The 17,838-nt window shown below is 41.6% G+C and overlaps 1 protein-coding gene across 1 annotated transcript in view; it reads left to right on the forward strand.

Annotated features, from left to right (window-relative positions):
- Positions 1–8,559: 8,559 nt before the first annotated feature.
- The window catches only part of PARVA (parvin alpha), a gene marked incomplete at both ends in the record, with an annotated part of 67,501 nt that continues 58,222 nt past the window's right edge, over positions 8,560–17,838 (forward strand). The window contains one exon of the mRNA XM_082000016.1: positions 8,560–8,695. Within this exon, the coding sequence (XP_081856142.1) occupies positions 8,560–8,695 (136 nt within the window). The remainder of the gene's footprint in view (positions 8,696–17,838) is intronic.

Consider the following 17,838-nt stretch of genomic DNA (forward strand, 5'->3'; position numbering starts at 1 on the left):
AGCTCTTACGCAGTTCTTTTGCTCACGCTGGAGTGAATCATTTCACTACCAGCTTAAAGGATCACGGGAACACAGAATAGGACTGAATTTACCTGTGTGATGGGCATCTGGGTCTGTGAAAGGGAAAGCAGAGCTCTGTTGTTTTCATGGAATTTTATTTTTAATGCTGAGAATAGAGTTCCTAAGAAAAATGGTGACATCATTTAGTATTTTTCAGACAGCATTATTTTCCATCTGTTTGTCTGAATCTGGATGTGGTTTTGTTAATATTTTGGCACAGCCAAGCCATGGCGAACTATTAAAGGTCAGAAAGGAAGCACCTCATAAAAAAATAAGGTTAGTTTTTATTTCTGGTGGAGGAAGGGTCGTTTGACTAATAACTATGTATAAGCACTCATTAAAGCTACTGTAAATGCAATGTCAGAAATTAATTTTCCAGGTATTTGTAAGTTTTAGTGCACTATGTATTTTTGAACAAGAAGTTAAAGCAATATTAAATCCCTACACTTTGTAAAATGGTAAGGGGTTATCAAAGGGGGGACTATCCTTAAGACTGTTACATGCTCAAAAAAGCTCTTGTATGTCACAGATTAAGGTCTTCTCTCAAATACCCTAAATGATAATTTAAAAATAGTAATCCAGACTAACTGCTTTACAACTGCTTGATAAAATACATCACGAATAGTATCATAGGGTGTGATGAGTGGTATAGCAGTTAAAGATCTCCCTGAGAATAATTCCTCAAAAGGGTTGCAAAAAATGTTGAGTTTGTAATGTCAACATTTCATAGAAAATGTTGTGGGTATATTTAAACTACAGTTACCTTGCTGCTCAAGAATATATATGCATGTGTTTTGCTTAAAGGAGATATCTCCTATCTACAGGCATTTGTAGATATTGGTAAAGCAGATGTGCAGAAATTCTCCTTAGTATTTGGTGTAATTTAAGTTCTTTCTTAAATCTGAGATAATTCTGCAGCTTAAAATTGGTAGTATTCCCAACTGTATGTACGATGATGCACTACATTTTCAAACTGAAAAAACAAGGAGAAACTTGAAAGACTGTTTCTTTTTGAATATCATTTTACCTCATGCTCTGAGATTTGATGTTCTCATTATTTCATGAATGGTGCTAATTTGCAGCAGTTGCCTATGGTACGGCCAAAGCTAGAAGCACTCCTGTGACAAAAGCTTTAAACTAAAAAGCCTCTTGGTAAGTACTTGTAGGGTAGCAGACACACTGGATCCTGTCACGATACTTTATGAATGATCTTAAATTTTTGCTGTTTTGTAAGAAATTTAAAATACCCTTTCTAAAGATGAAAGCAAGATTTTACTATTGACCACAGATAAATAATATACCTCTGTTGGTGCAAGGAATATACTATCGTTCTGCAATATTTATGTATTTATATTTATTTATTAGACTGTTTAAAGAGGATAAGAGTGTCTGGTTACATTTTACAGTTTGGATGTTGTCTCTGATTTTGATTGATAACTGTGTCTTTCTAACAGCTACATATAGGTAAAGCTGTGCATAATAGAGTAGACAGCTTTATCTATTTGGTAAATAATTAGTAATAAAATACGAATTAACATTTTTAAACAACGTTCTCACTTACCATAACTTGGAGGGATAGCCTTAAAATAGAGCATGTAGGGCTTTTGCAATATAATTTGTCCTTCACTGCGGTGGAAAGACATAGCAGAATCCCTGCATGTGTTCCAAAATTACCATCAGACATTTATTCCCCTTCATTCATAGGCTAAACATACCTGATCTTCAGATTACATTTTTATTGAGATGGATTGCAGTGATTGATTTTTAAACTAATTGTATTACTCTAAGATTGACACAAAGTAGGAGCAGGCAAGGCAGTAATAAATATTTTAATTTTCTCCATTAGAGCTGCTGGCATTTCCAGTTATGTGGAGAAAATTTCTGGATTTTATCACTGTTCCCAGAAGCCTCATGTAATCCCATAGAACAAGACTGTCTAGAACATCTATCACAGTTTCCTGCAGAAAACGGAGATTTATAATGCTTTCAAAGTATTTTTAAAAAGTTTTAAGGCAAACCTCTTAGTGCTTTGCACAGGAGGGGAATTCAGCGGAGACACCTCCAGTTATATGAGTCAATGGTTGTTTTTTTCACCTCACTTTTACAATCTAAAAAGTCCATTCACCTTAAAGTTCTTGCCATGCAAAGAGGAAGAGGAAGGGCAACCTCAGAGAAACGTGTCACCTTGTCCTGAGGAGGAGATTGCTCTCCTCTGCCAATGTCCAGCCTGCCTGCCCAGGAGAGGTGCGCTCACTGCAGTCGGTCAGGTTCAGGTCGCTCTGAATTTTATATAAGCCCTGACATTTCAGTTTACAGCAGATACCTGTTTGGCTATAAAACCAAATGCAAAAGGGTGCTTTCCTTTTAGCTCCAAAGATTTGAATTCTTGAGAGTATGAGAGTTAACAGAAGCTGAGGGCCATCAACATTTTATGGACCTCAAAAATATTCTTTGATAAAAAGATACTTTTCTGGATGCCATGTGGTCATAACACATGCTCCACCCAAAACCGTGTCTGCTCTTGGGTGGAAGAACCTGTCGGGCTACTGTTACCGTGCCTCATACATTAAGTACCTCACAAGATTAGATCCAAAAATGAACCATGTAAGTGATTTAGAAAAATCATAAACTCTTAAGTCATTTAAAGCAGATCTTTATATATTGTGAGAGTGGAGAAGAAGGGGGGGAAAAAAAGAGAAGCTATGTGTATTGTTCACAGGTCAATTTAGTGTGGTTGGCTTGTATTAGAAATTTATTTAAACATTGGTTTGGTTATGAGTCTTCTTGCTGCTCAATCTTTTCTGTAAATTGACTCACTAACCTATAATACATTTGTTAATTTTTAAGTCCTTGGCGCTGTCATTCTTGGGTATAATGTGATGTGCTGGAACGTATTGACTATGTCTAAATGGACTAAGTGTGAGCAATTTTCTATGTGAAAAAATAAAATTATATCTCACTCTCTGACGTCCCTGAATAATTTCCATAGCAATTTCTCTCCACCAATATCTACAATGTAATAATGTCTGTCTAGGAATACCTATAGGTAAGAAATTATAGCAGTTTCCTAATTCACATACTGGTAAGTACATTTTGCATTCACAGATTCATTTTATAGTTTAGAAATAATGACACCCTGAAGTTAGAGGGCATTCGACCCTACATTTAACACAAGAGGTTGCAAACTCCATGAGATCAACAACTTCTTCACATTCTTCACTTAGAATTTGTGATCAAAACCTTAATTGCCAATTTTCAAATTGCATAACTTAACTTCTATTAGGTTGTCTCATTTTGTTGCTTTCTACCAGTGGGAGAGCCTTACAGAGCCAGACAACATGCTGCTCGAGATGAGAGAAGTGGATAAGCAAGATTTGGGCTTATGTTAGTGCCTGCACCATTGTCCCCTGCTCAAGGACTCTGAACTGATCGGTAGTTCTCCCCTCTTCAGAGGGCAGATGGACAGCTACTTCTCTTCAGAGCTCAAGGTAATTTTTGGCATATTTGAACTGAGGTTTTTCTTCTACTGTCACGTCTTTTCCCTTCCATCTTGTGTGCCTCAGAGGCAGATGGGCGTGGTGGTGACTCCTCTGATAATACCACACGTAAGTTCTCAGGACTGCACAGGAATTACCTGCCTTCTGGGTTTATTGGAAGTAATATGTCAAACTTTTATCTATGTTCAAAACCTTGCAGCCACGTTGACTTCTCAGCCAGCTGGTCAACAGCTGGGGACTTGGCTGGCCCAGGAGCAGGACGGGCGTAGAAATGCCACCATAGGAATTTATTGAGGCTCCCTTCCTATTCACAGCACACACACACAAACACCCTTGTCCCCTCTTCAAAAGATTATGGGTCTAAAGAAATTCACTTGGTCAAGAAGTTCAGGAAAAGGATTTTGTAAGCCATTATTTAACTCAAGAGCAATCCATTTGCCTCCAAGGTAAAGGAACACCTCACTGGTTTGTAGGGTATTTGGACAGGTTTGTCTGGGCACAGGCCACAAACTTAGAGTTCTTGTGCCTTGAAACCTCTGTGTTTTAGCCTAATGCATATGTGATTTCAACTAAAAATTTCACTTTACATTAGCTGTCTCTTTCCAGAATGATATACTCTGTTTTCCCTTCTGCAAGTAACAGGATGTGGCTTAGCAGATTGGAGATTCTGTATATCTTTTAAGACTTTGCTACTGTTAAGATCTAAAACTGTCCCTGCTGCGTTTTGCATGGACTATACAGTTTCTGCATAGTTTAGCACGATGGGTTTGCCGTATTAGCATGTGAATACTATCCCTGCAGTCTTCATGGCAGCCACATCTCATGAATCTAGATCTTAGCAAATACTTTGGGATGAATAAGATATTTTCTGGATTTCACATAAAGCTCTTTACCTAATATTCATGAACAAATTGTGGTTTCTTCTGTTGTTTCTAATGAACCATGGAAAGAGATCTGGTGGTCCTGCATGCCAGCAATGCGCTTGCTGGAATATTCGTGTAATAATAACAGATGTACAAACTCACAGGCACAAGTGAAGCTTATTAAGGCAAAATAATAATATTGATTTTTTTATGAAACTATCTCAATGAGGCCAGAGGTAAATGCAAGTAAACTTGGCCCAGTATTTATAAATAGCTGATTGATGGAATGGCATGTTACCAGAAGCATTAAGTACCAGGATGATGCTCTCATCTTACTGAAAAGTTTAAAACCTGCTCTCTTTCCTTTGAAACTTTGCAAATAGTTAATCTCTGTGACTGTATACAATATCTTTTGTCTCTCATGTACATTTTTCCTCGTTGCATCTTAGTCTATCTTTTTTGCTCCTGGATGTACAACAAAAAACCACATTGTACTTTTTAAGAATCTAGTTGGAAATCCTCTGATACTTTTATGAAACTATGTTAATGTATTGTTATTTTATTTATTTAAAGAAAAGACTGTTATCCCAAAGAAGTTACAAGTTGAGTAGAAAGCATAGCTCTATTTTAAATTCAATTATAAGCATATGCTCAATCTTAAATTCACCTTGTGAGCTGGAAACAAATTTATCCTCAAGTGTGAGTTTTAGATGATGGTAACAAAGAAAATTTGGAGCCCTTTCACCCCCGATACTGATGCTTTCTGCTCTCATAATGTAGCCACACTGGGATGATCAGTCAACCCTGGGCCTGTCTTACAGGGTCTGAAATCACGTGCAGCAAAGTCCTGTGGGATGTATAAGCTTCTTTGTACCAGCTTGGCTGCCGCAGTGCTCTTTCTTACTAGCCTAGCCCATGGTCGGTATATTACGTATATATATGTATAGATACCCCTTCCACCTCCTTCGGGAAGTAAGACTCTGTTTGTGATCATTCTGAGTCCTGTAGTAAAAGAAATAAAAAACAGGTGGGCATGGACATGTATGCAGGTGAATAAGAGTTATTTGAGTGTGTGGATTTAGCCTTCTTTTATGGCCCGGCAAAAGAATATATGTGATCAGGGTACAACTAATTTGAGCTACTGGTTGGCTCATCTGTGAGAACAAGGTGCTGACAGGGAGCACGGTGAGAGCTCTCATGGTCTGCTCCAGATATCTATACGCCAGATGCAGCAGGGCCAGGCTGAACGGCAGCCTGCTGACTACTCTGTCCTGTGTGGGGGATCGTGGGGCACGATCGTGAAAGTATTCTATTATCAAATATAAAGCAGAGCCAAAACCTGCCAAACAAAAATCCCCACTGAATTTATATGCAGCTTTCATTTGTGGTTAAAATACTGTATAAATAAGAGCTAAGCATTTAAAAGCAGCATTCCTGTATCTGCCATAACTTAGATCTTGTGCATATCTGCAAGACCTTTTGTGCTGAATGCAATATTAATTTAAGGTCACATGTCCATATATATTCTCAGATCAAAAGAAAAAAATAAAAGTAGCATATATAGTTCTAAATTTAAGATACAGGGAAAAAAAAAAAGGTTGTAACTATCCTCAAAGAGAAATATCGTAAGTGGAAAAACACTGCAATAATGTTATACCCAAAGAACTGCAAATAAATTCTGAAAGAAACACATAAAAAACCCCAGTAAACTTAAGTCTGTGTGTTGCTTTAGCGTTATTACTTAAAGTACACAGTATTTGTGTTTCCAGATCTGATAAAGTTGATTTTAAACACATTAATTTTCGTTTAAAAATCATTTTCTCCTTGTGATGTGAAACACTCATAGCTTATGAGTCTATTAAATAAGTAATATTGCATTTACCATTAATTTACATATGCTGTGTAGTGAAATAGGAAAGAAAGATGCTGGGTCTTTTCAGCTGTTTTGTGTGAGACTTGGCAAACGCATGTTGCGTTCTGACTTTCCCGTACTGCACAGCCCAGCACCTGTTACTGTTCATGGGGTACCTGGCTTGTTCTTTCTGTCTTTAACACAAACGTAGTGGCACAAAGGCAAGCACACTTGTGCTTGCCAAAATGCTGTCTCTTCTGCTGTGCCCACAAAATCCTATATTGACATCTATGTGTAGTCATTTGGGTCCAAATGGAGATTTAGTTGCGTCATTGCTCTGTTTGTAAATGCCACAGATTCACGTGCATGTAAAAAAGGGCTTCATGTGTTTATTTCTCCTTCTTTTGAAATGGTATTTTATTATGTTCTTAAAAATTATTCAAAACTGTTCATCTCCTAATTCACACACGGTGTGAGTAGCACTTCTGTAAAAAGAGAATGATCTGTGAAATTTGGACTGTTCTGTAGACAACAGCCTCGAGACACAATTGGTGCTGCGAGCCAGAGAGCAAACCTAAGGAAAGGAGAGATTGTGCTAACAGCTTAGGCTCATTCCTGCTTTTAACTGATGGCAGTATGGATGAATAAAGTTTTTCTCCAGGGCATATACTAACTGCATGCAACAAATACACATTGATGTCTACTCCTCATCAGCTAACCAATGTTACCGGCTTGTAAAAACACAACAATTATTAGCCGATTTAGAAATATCCTCATGGTAATTTCATTTCACTTATTATGCCTAATGGATAGCTAGATATTTGCATGAAGTGTGTGTGGCTTTTTGCCTGAATTGTTAATCGAGTGATTAAGCGGTAAGTGGAAGTAGTGCATTCAGGTGACATGAATGCTGTTCCAGTCCTGAGTGCCTCCTGAACCAGTCACAGTAAATTATCTGTTTTAAAGATACTTCTCTCTTAAGCTACTGATCTGCAAACCAAAGCAGGGCTGGTATAGGCAACCTATCACGCTAAGTCCCCATTCTTCTCCGCTGGCTTTTATACTGGTCTGACTACAACTGTTGGTTCTTTTGGAGAAGTGGGTGTGATGATGCCCACCGCCTCTGACCACAGATGTAGCTGAAACCTACAGGCAGAAGAGCGCTTTGCAAAATGTGCTCAGGACTGAAATGTATGTAGTAAGCTTGAACTTTAACTTCCACAAAACTATTCAGTGACACTTTATTACTTCACTAGTTCTTTTCTATCGGTGCTGACCACAGGGTGGAGAAATATCTGCCTGCAGCTGCGACCCCCCACCCTTCCAGAGCCTTCACTGACCAATAGCTATGGATGAATTGAGCTGTCTGAGCCCTGGTCCTGCCTGCCTATACCTGTGTTTAACTTTCGGCACCCGTGTTAACCAGCGCTCTTGTCCGTGTGGTCACCCACATTGGTGTGTTTGAGCAACCAGCCCGAGTTAGTGACCGGCTCCGCTGCAAGGCAGTGCAAAGGTGGATGGACCATGGGGCGCGGCACTGTCCTGGGCCTCCATGTACAGCCGGCCACCCAAAGAGCTGCGGGTCCCCCCAGCGGGGAGGAGAGCGTGGCCTGCACACCACCCTGGGGCTGCAGCCCTCCTCGAGGCCCAGCCCAGCTCCCACTGCCAGGCTTTCTCCTTCCATGGGCTGTGTGAAACCCTCCTCCTGACCCTGAGGGTCCAGACCCTGCAGGCAGGTAAAACGAGTACCCTCGGCCCATGGCTGACCCCCCCCCCCCCCCGAGAGAAGTAGATATGGGTGGCTGTTGGGCTGAGGAGGAGAGGCCATTGGGCAGCCATTGCGCTGAGGAGGGGGCCGTTGAGCAGAGGGTTGCGGGCATTGGGTGGCCATTGGGCTGAGGTGGGTGAGCTGTTTGGCTGGGGAAGGGGCCGTTGGGCTGAGAAGGGATGGCCTTTGGGCTCAGGAGGGGGCTGTTGGGCAGCCATTGGGCTGAAGAGAGGGAGCCGTTGGGCTGAGGAGGGGGCAGTTGGGCGGCCATTGGGCTGAGGAGGGGGCCGGCAGCGGGAGCCGTCCGAGGGGAGCGGGCCCTCCCAGGCGGGCGCCGAGCGCGCGGGAGGGCGGGCGAGAGGGAGGGAAGGAGCGGGAGAGCCGGGAGAGCGGAGCAGGAGCTGCCTCAAATGCTTGAAATAATTCCGCTTCCGTTCAGAGCCGGGAGCAGCCTCCCACGGCATCGGGGACTCGGACCCGTCTCCTCCATCCCCGAGCGCCGGCGGCGACTGGGCCATCATGGCAACCTCCCCTCAGAAGTCTCCTTCTTCTCCCAAGTCCCCCACCCCTAAATCGCCTCCGTCCAGAAAGAAAGATGACTCCTTCCTGGGCAAGCTCGGCGGCACGCTGGCGAGGAGGAAAAAAGCCAAAGAAGGTAAAAATTACAGGTTTGCATGTTTCCTGGGAGTTACCTTAAAATGGGGGGGGGGGGGGGAGGAGGAGACAGGGGCAGAGGCAAAGGCTCTGGGGAGCGGGAGGAAGGGGCTGACTGAGGAAGGACGTGCGGGGTGGGGTGGGCAGGCGAGCAGCGAGGGAGGAGCGCGCCGCCGTGTCCCCGCGGCTTCGCCGGGACCGGGCAGGGGCCGCGGCGCCTCTTTCCGGCGCCGCTCCCCGGTGCCAGCGCGTCACGGCGGGGAGTACGCGGGAGCGCGGGCGGGCGCCATCCGGGAGACACCCCACCCACCCTCGCCGCTGCTGCCGTCGCTGCCGCCGCCGCTAACGGGCCCCCGCGCTGGGGCGGGCTGTGCGCTGCGGCCGAGGCAGGCCCGCCGCACCGCGGGCCGGGTGGTGGCGGGAGGGGAGCCGCAGAAGCTCGGGCCGGGCGAGCCGTGCCCCCCGTGCGGGGGGTAGTGCTGGGCTCGTAGCGCGGGACGGGTTCAGAGGGGGGCAGGGCAGGACGGACTGGGGTTCCTCGGTGGAGAACGGGAGTGGTTCCGCGCAGGAGGTGAAGCGCTCCGGCGGGCGAGGGACGCGGCGGCCTGCGGGCCTGGCAGGCCTGCAGGCCCGAGGGCCTCGCAGCCCCGCGCAGCTGGGCAAGGCCTGAGGCTTGCCCAGGTTGCTGGCGCAGCATGCTTCGGCCGCGCCTCGCAGCCCGTCAGGAGTACTTTGAAGTTGTAGGGCAAAAACTTGATGCTTAGATCCTCTTTGACTCGTAATGTGTTGCTTTGTATTGGTGTCAATACACATTGAGAAACCAGTGTAGTGCACACAACTGATTTAATGTTTGTAATAGTAATCATTCCTCAAAGTCTTAAAACTTAACCTGATTATTCTTGTGCTAAGCAAAAAGCCTTTGCCTCATGACAGTGGACCTTGGACAAACACGGAGCATGTACAACAGTCTGGTTCTTTGTCCATACATTTGAATTAGTATCCACCCCCTACTGAATCGGCCTATTTAAAATCCCATGAGACGGAGAATTGGAATTTAACCTCACTCACCCATCATCTTCACAGCCGATGTTAATTTAAATAAGATGCAAATAGAGCCAAAGTAGCAGTCACTTCAAAACAGTCTTTCAGGCAACGTTCATTGCTTGCAAGTGCAAAGCAGGGTATTAACTCCTCAGCAGACCCTTGCTTATGATGTATACATGGGTAATGAAACCAGGCATAGTATTTCAGAGTAGCACCAGTGCTGTGGACAAGGGTGATGTAACTTTGGCAAGTACAGCCCCTCACTGTAACTATTACGTCCTCTTTCTATGGTCTTGCTTTGCAATTAAAATGCACATTTCATGATTGTGTTCACGTTATTTGGCATTTTCTGGTCATTACGTATGGCCCAGAAGTTGATGAAATAGTAAATAATGGCAAATGTTATTAGTTACCCACTTGGTTACATTATTCTGTTAGGGTATTCATGAGTATTAGCAGCATTGAACCAGCAACAATTTTCTGTGATGAGTCTACATTGTAGCTATGTCTAGAGATCTTTAATTTAGCCTATTTCTAGTAGACTTAGTATGTCTAGTATTACTATTCTTAAACAATGCAGTTTTCCTCAGTGACAGATACTGTTAAGTCTCCAGCAAACTGCGAGGCAGCAGTTACTTTTATACACAATCTTGTAATCTTACGAAAAGATGTATTCTGTGAAACCATATTTCCTCCTGTTACTTCTAAGTCTGTATTAAATGTATTGACTAAAACCTGCAGCTGCCATTTCGTTATCTCATCACGTTAATATTTACCCTTTTGAAATTTTTTAACAAATTAGTGTTGTCCTTGTCCTTTGTGTTTCCCAATTTTCTAAAATCTTACTTAAAAATAACAGTGATTCAGAGAATTTTTTTTTAACCTTGTGAGGAGTTTTTTATTTACTAATGGAGGAAAAAGCATTTTGTTAAATTCACCTTAACATCCTTCTTACTTCTGCATGTATTTATCACATTTCTTTAGTGGAAGGACATAGAGTGGTGAGACTGATACTATACTATCTTCCCTTTATTCTTTGTTTGGTTTTAGCACATTCAGATGGCTTCAAAGCTGGTAAATCCTTACTGTGAAGTCTGTCATGTTCAGGCTTTGTAATCTTTCCTCCACTAGAAATAAATCTGGGTTTGCAAACTATTAATGTCACCTTGTTTCTTGCAGGCTGTGACACCCATGGGTTCCATCTTAAGTTATGCTGCCACAGCTTGTAGGGCTCCAGGTATATTTGAAGTCTAGCTAGGAACTTCATATAGGAGGTCAGATTGCTTGTTCATCTAGTCTCTGTTCTTTGATTTTTTTTTTCCCCTACTTTAATTGACCTTTCTAGCGGCAGATTTCCTATAGAGGCAGGTCTTGGTCATAGGAGTGCACATGGTTATTCAACTGTTAACACACCTAATGTGTGTTAATGTTCAAGTATAAGTCATAGGCATTTGAAAAAATGTTTTTTCTACTGGCCATGTTTAGACCTTCAGCTTTTGGAAACTAGAATGAAGTACCCTTGGCTGACACCTTTACTCTTTCTTCATATTTTTTGTAGAATATCAGGATCTATTCTCTAATCCACTTTTTTAGCCTGATATAGATTTCTACCCCATTTTGTTGTGAATGTTCATCTCTAATCATGTACAGTCTCTAAATATGGTGAACTTGTTAGTAATTCTTTAGAAATGATGCTGTGGTTTTTTCTGCATAGGGTATTCATTTCCCCTTTTAACCACTTATTCTTGTGCTTTGTGATTTTAATATTCCAGTAGAGTAGCTCCACATTCTGGATTTCACCTATGTCAGTATTTCTTCATGAGGCAACAATTCTGGTTATTCCAATTTATTGTTATCTTTAATGTATAGGCAGCAGAACAGGTATTCTTTTAGGTGAACGAAGACTATGCAGAAGATGCCTCTGTCATCCCAGTCTCCTGATCAACTGCGTTATAGACCTGGCTAGAGGTGCTGTGGCTTTTTTTTACAACCTGCACCCCAAGGAGCTACCAAGGGGCTGCTGCACACACACCTCTGTTTTGTTCCTCTGCTGCACACCCCTCTGTTTGTGTTAAGCCAGACCATGCTCAGGGTGCACACCTGGAATCAGAAACTCAGGAGTATACCTGGATCCTCCAGCTTAGCAATAGGTCATGAAAGTCAGTGGAACTTGGTGCACTTACGATAAATAAGGGGCAACTGAAACTGTCTTTCAGTTGGTATAAGTTCTGCTGTTACACAGAGGATGGAAACTTACCCATTTAGTTCATTATGTTATAAGAGCTAAGAATTAGTGTTTTTAAATAATGCAAAAATGTTACATATAAATGTTATCTGTGTTATATATGTAATTAACTGTTGTAGATGATTTGTGAGTATACCTATATGGTTTTTGTATTTATGCCATCAACAGGCATTTTGATCATTGTCAAAATGATATTTTTATATATTGCAACAATAGAACCAGTGCCAAAATGCTCCACCAAATGAAAATCCATTAGGATCTGAAGTGACGTTATGGTGAGAGTAATGCAGATTATTTATAAAGCGAGCGAAGTCTATGTAGTTTTAGATGTAGCAAAAGTAGTAGTTTATAATACAATATAAAATGGATTTTCTGTAGTAACATTAATTCATATGTATAAATATATATAAAAATATATAGCAGGCTTTTCCTTATGAACTTAGAAGTTCTTGGCAATGGTGAGTATTCCACCCATGTTAGAAATGAGAATATTCTGGACAAGTGAAATGAATTCTCTAATACCACAGTACAAGTTGTTAACCAAGACAAAGAGAGTAACCCGAGATACTGTTACTTGAGGTATCACATGTGATGTAAGCAGGGATTAGTCATAACCTTAAGACCTATGTTAGTCTGGAAAATACATTGTCATTAAATATTAGAGAATAAGTAATAAAATCTGAAATTTGGAGCTCAACTTTGCATATGTTGTCATTTGTCACGTAGGGTCTTAGTCTGGTTTTAGTTTACAGTATCTCATCACCATTGGTGTAATTCAAGGATGAGAACATTGTACTTTAGTCTTTTGTGTGAGAGCATGAGCAGCTGCATCTTTAAGTAGTGTATACGTTCTATTAAGGTAACAAAAATTACAAATTATTAAATATGTTTGGAATTATTATTAGCTTTTGTCTCATGAGAAAATTGTGAGATAATACTAGAATATTTGATGACCTGTTGACAACTGAACTGTTGTATGTAGAAATTATTTTTAGTTTATAGTAAGATTCCATCCCTTTCATTCCTGAAAAGCATTCAAAGACTGAGCCACCCCATATATGCTACTGGTGGATTCCAGTCCTTATCTAGCAGGATTTAAGATGCATGACAGAGCACATTGTATTAGGAAAAACCAACCACAAATTAAAATTTTTTCTAAGTTCCATATGGTAGTCTGCATTGTGTACTAAACATATCTAGATACACGTGCAAGGAGAGAACAGAATGGCCTCTTTTTTTTCAGATGTAGGGGTGTGTGTTGTGTTATCTTATGAATTTTTCATGGTGAGTTCAGTAAGGTCATGTGTGATTGTCTTTGAATCTTCCTGGCCTGGCAATTATAGACACAGAAATTTCACTCCTAATAGCTTACCTTAGTGGAGAATCTTAAGAATTGGCCCCTGACATGCTAATAAATCTGTGACACGTTTGGGAACGGAGAACAAAGTTCAGAATTGCTTAAATTGCATAGGAGCAGATGGGAAACAGGCAGCTTGAACCCATGAATTTGGTAGGGAGCAATTACTGCTCATTGTACAGGCTCAGTTGGTTTTCCAATAGATATGACATCAATTTCAGTAATTTGACTGCTCTTCTGCCTAGTTTATTTGGTGTTGATGAGAGGAAAAGGAATGAATTTTCTTCTAGCTTCCACTTATGATAGATCTTCTTTTTCTTTTGTATGTCTTGTTTTGATTTAATTTTGGTATGTGAGGTCACAGTAGGCTGTATTCTCTCTATGCCTAAGGGAAGAGTACATTAACAGTGTAAAATATTGTAGATTCTGCTGTTTCTTGATAATAACCTTAAGTTTTGTAATCTTTATTGCCATCATGCATTTCACAGAATAATATGGAATTAGAACAAATTAAAAATACAAATTATGAATATGTGTAGGGTGATGAGTGCTTTTCAGGTGTTTTATGTAAAATTTTTGTCTTTCTGGAATCCGTGACTAAGATGCCTTGCTGTGTGAGTGACTGACAGAGAGATCATGCCTTGGTCTGGCTATGGGCATTTTACTATGAAAGAAGTGTATTTCCTGGTATACAAGAAGTGTTCTGTTGAATGTTAATTGACATACTTGAATTATTTTCTTTGGGCCTGTTTCTGCAACTTCTTTTTGAGTAATGCACTGCTGGTGCAAAGGACTACTTTTTCATGTCAGTAGACTTTTATTTTGCTTGTCTGTTTCTCATGTGAGAGATTCTAGACTAGCTTAAATGCTGCAGGCTTTTTCTTTTCTACTGCTTTCACCTGATGGTGTATTTAAAATGCAGACAAAGCTGAAAGAAGAACCAATATATGTCCTACCATTGTATTTGCTAATATGTAATGCACACGATGAAAACAGGCCACTGAATGCTAATTTCATACTGGTGCTTCATACAAAGATGGCATATAGTGTTTTCTATGAAAAGGAAATGGCATGTGGAAGGCTTTATCGTCACTCTTACATTGGTACTTTTGAATTTCTATCTTTTACTGAGACGTGTCAGCACATCAACCCTAGGCCTTCTTTTGCCATCAGAATAGCTGAACAGCTGTTTTGGATGTCTGGCATGATGTGCTTTACCTCCAACCTTAGTGCGTAGCAAGTGAAATGTGCTTATAATCTTTCCCCTATATACTGTGTTACATATTACCATGTCCTTGGTGTACTGCCACAGGCGCATCGTAGACAGCTGCACAGCTCATGCTGGACAAAACCTATTAGTATCACCATTTAAATAATTACTGCCTTGAAGAAAGTTCTGTTAAATAGATAAAATACTTCTGTTAAGTGGAAGAAACGTGGAAAGCAAAAATAAAAATAGAGGGAAGACTCACTTCGTTTGTTGTCATTTCATTGCCATGAGCCTTCTGAGCACATCTGCAGCATATGAAAGGAAGAGGAGAGCACTGGGTTTCTGTTTCCATCTTTTGAATCCAAATTGTCAGGGGATATCTAGGGAGGCCTCTCTGCTTTGACCGTTGAAGGGATTGCTCTGTAGGAAGAAAGACAATTGCCTCTGAAATGCTTCTGTCAGCGTAGACAGAACACCCAACTGTTGCTTATGCTGTGATGGCAGTAGCCCTCCAGATGCAACTCTCGGGCATATATGTAAATGACAGCTCCGACATGCTTGAAGCTGTTTGTCATCTGTCAAGCCATGCTGTGCTGGGTTTGTGTGGGTGAAAGAGTAACTGCTTGTAGCCTTTGATAGCTTTTGGGTCTGCCTCTCTCTTGCCTTCCTGCCTCTGCCTCCTCTTTCCACAAGTGCTGCTCTCTGCAATAAACAGAAGCTGATCAGCGCTGTTAGCTGTTATCTGCAAGATACTGTTAAGCATCTATTATTGTTTATACATGGCTAAATTGAGGGCCAGGTCCTATTATGTTAGGTGCTGTACTTTCACGAACAGTGCAAAGAGCCCCTGCATGCAATAATTTGCAACCTAGAGCTCTTTATCTGTATATCTTGCATATTTTTCTGGCTTTTTTCCTCCTGTGATCTGCATTTTAACATTATTTCTGGCATTTCATTTTTTTCTAGGACTCATGATCTCACTGGGAATTTTATCTAATGCATTTTCTTTTTGTTTTTTGTTTCAAGAGACTTTTTTTTAAATAGGCTTTGGTTCTGGTTGGTTCAGAGAAAGATATGGAAATACTACCTGTGAATACATTTCTGATTCTCGGAAGTCACAGATAATCCCAACTTATTCTAAAAAAGTAATTGTTTTAACCAAATACTCAGGTAGGGCCCAGTTCAATTATGCTTGGTCCATGTGTCTCATCTACAGCAATCAAATGTGTACGAATGTGTGAGTCCCAGATGCTTGCATTTTTGCCAGACAGGTTATTGAGTCTATATCCAGAGGTATCCTATCATCATAGAGCTGAGTGTATCTGTGTCTGCTTTATGTGAATGTCTCCTAGCATGTGTAAACACAGGTGAAGGGGTTAGATCATATAGTATTGTAAAACATAGGATACATAAAATGCACTGGCAGCGTTGACATTAGCACAAAACACACCACTGCCAACCTCTCCGCTTCCAGAGGGGAGGCAAAGGAGCCCCTGGTGGTGTCTCACTGGAGGCGGGAGGACGTGTGGGTGCAGTAGTGGATGTGTGGGAAGAGGACCCAGAGCCAGGCTCTCCTGCCTGTTCCTAGAAGAGCACCCCAACCGTTAAGTCCATCCAGTTGCTTTTGAACTAACTAAAGTGACATAGAATTTTTTTTTTCACTCTGTGCATGATTAAGTTCTGAAACTTATTGCTATAGTATGTTTTGGACGCCAGAAATATTTTTTAAAAGCGAGGAGGGGCTAATAATGGGTCTGGTGGATTCTAGATGAAGAAGTTGTCTGCAGTGGCCCGCGTGTGAATCAAGTAGACCATCATAGACATTTCAGATTCAGAAATCATTAAATACTGTCATGAAATCCACAGCTATTAGGAAGCTTATAACAAGGCAGAAAAATCTGTTGGTTTGTCTTTCCCTGTTTGTATCGTTAAGAATGCGTTTCTGCCAGGGGCCGGGACCCTGGACTTTGATCTGCTGTTCTGACCCAAAAAGACCATTAATTCTGCTGTTCCCTGATTACCTGCATGTGGGCATAGAGCCACTGAACTCTGTCTTTGCCTTTGACTTCCAAAAGCAGCCTTGGATGATGAGGGCAAGTTAGTTGCCACAGAAGTATGCCTTTTATTTCCTGTGTTTTTCCCATTCAAGCAGTTTCTTCATTGTCTGAGCCTATAGGTTTCATATAGAATAAAACTAAACATGCATGGAATGGGTTAAAAGAAGGGGGTGGTGAAGAGGAGCAGAGAAGCAGAGCAAGGGGTCTGGCTGCAGAAAGCAGCTGCTCTCTGAGGTGCTGGTGGGCAGGGGGAGGGAGGATGTCTGCCCATAAGGCTGTGTCCATCCCTTCATCTCCTCTCTTCAGCAGCAGCTGCTCCCCACTCCTTGTGCTGCCTTGGTCACAGTGGTCACTGCTGAGCTCTTCAGGGTGCTGTGAACAGACATGGATGAGGGTGCTTGGTGCTTTGGCAGTGCTTGTTGCTACAGCAGCTGTTCCCCATCTGTGGGGAAAGGGTGGTGGCCACAAGCTGCCAGCTGGACCGTACTGTTATAGAAACTGACAACCTTGGGTTGCAGAATTACTGCATAGTTAGGATTGGAAGGGACCTCTGGTGGTCATCTAAAGATTCGGGTGTCTGATGGTTCAGGATCTCAACTGAGGGAAGGTGGACTGGTCTGGGCCACCAAGCTCGTACCTCTGACTAGTCAGGTGTGATGAAGGTATGGTGACAGCATACTCTGTCAGTTCTTTTCAGTATCTGCTGTAGTTGGCTAGATGCATACCAATTATCTAGATGAAAGGTAAAAAAGATGAAAGTGAAGTAAAATCAGCATTAAACAAGTGGTTAAAGAGCCACCATTGCTTCCAAATTACAGGACAGAACTATCGAAAGAATTAAAAAACAGCTAGAGACTGGCTCAGACTGATGTACTCTTCTTTCAATGCTAATTTTTATTTTACATCTCCAGATTTCAAATATGCTATCCCCGATATCAGACTCATAAAAACATGCATCCAGTCTTCGATGTGAAGGTGGATATAACCAAGTGAAGCTGTACAAGAGAGTAAATACGACGTCCTCATTTTTATCCTCAGTAAAGAGTGCTGTCAAGAGAATCTGTAATTGTGTAAGTTTCTGTTAGCATTTAAGGAATCTGCCCTGGAGGTACGAGAAGACCAAGAGACCAAGACTCTGACCAAGAGAAAAGTTCTCACTGGGTTTGATTACTACTGGTGGGGTTCTACATCTTCTGAAACTCCTCAGCTTAAAGGCAGCTTCCTGTAAGTA

Source organism: Phaethon aethereus (assembly GCF_964289735.1).
Source record: "Phaethon aethereus genome assembly, chromosome: 5".
NCBI lineage: Eukaryota > Metazoa > Chordata > Aves > Phaethontiformes > Phaethontidae > Phaethon > Phaethon aethereus.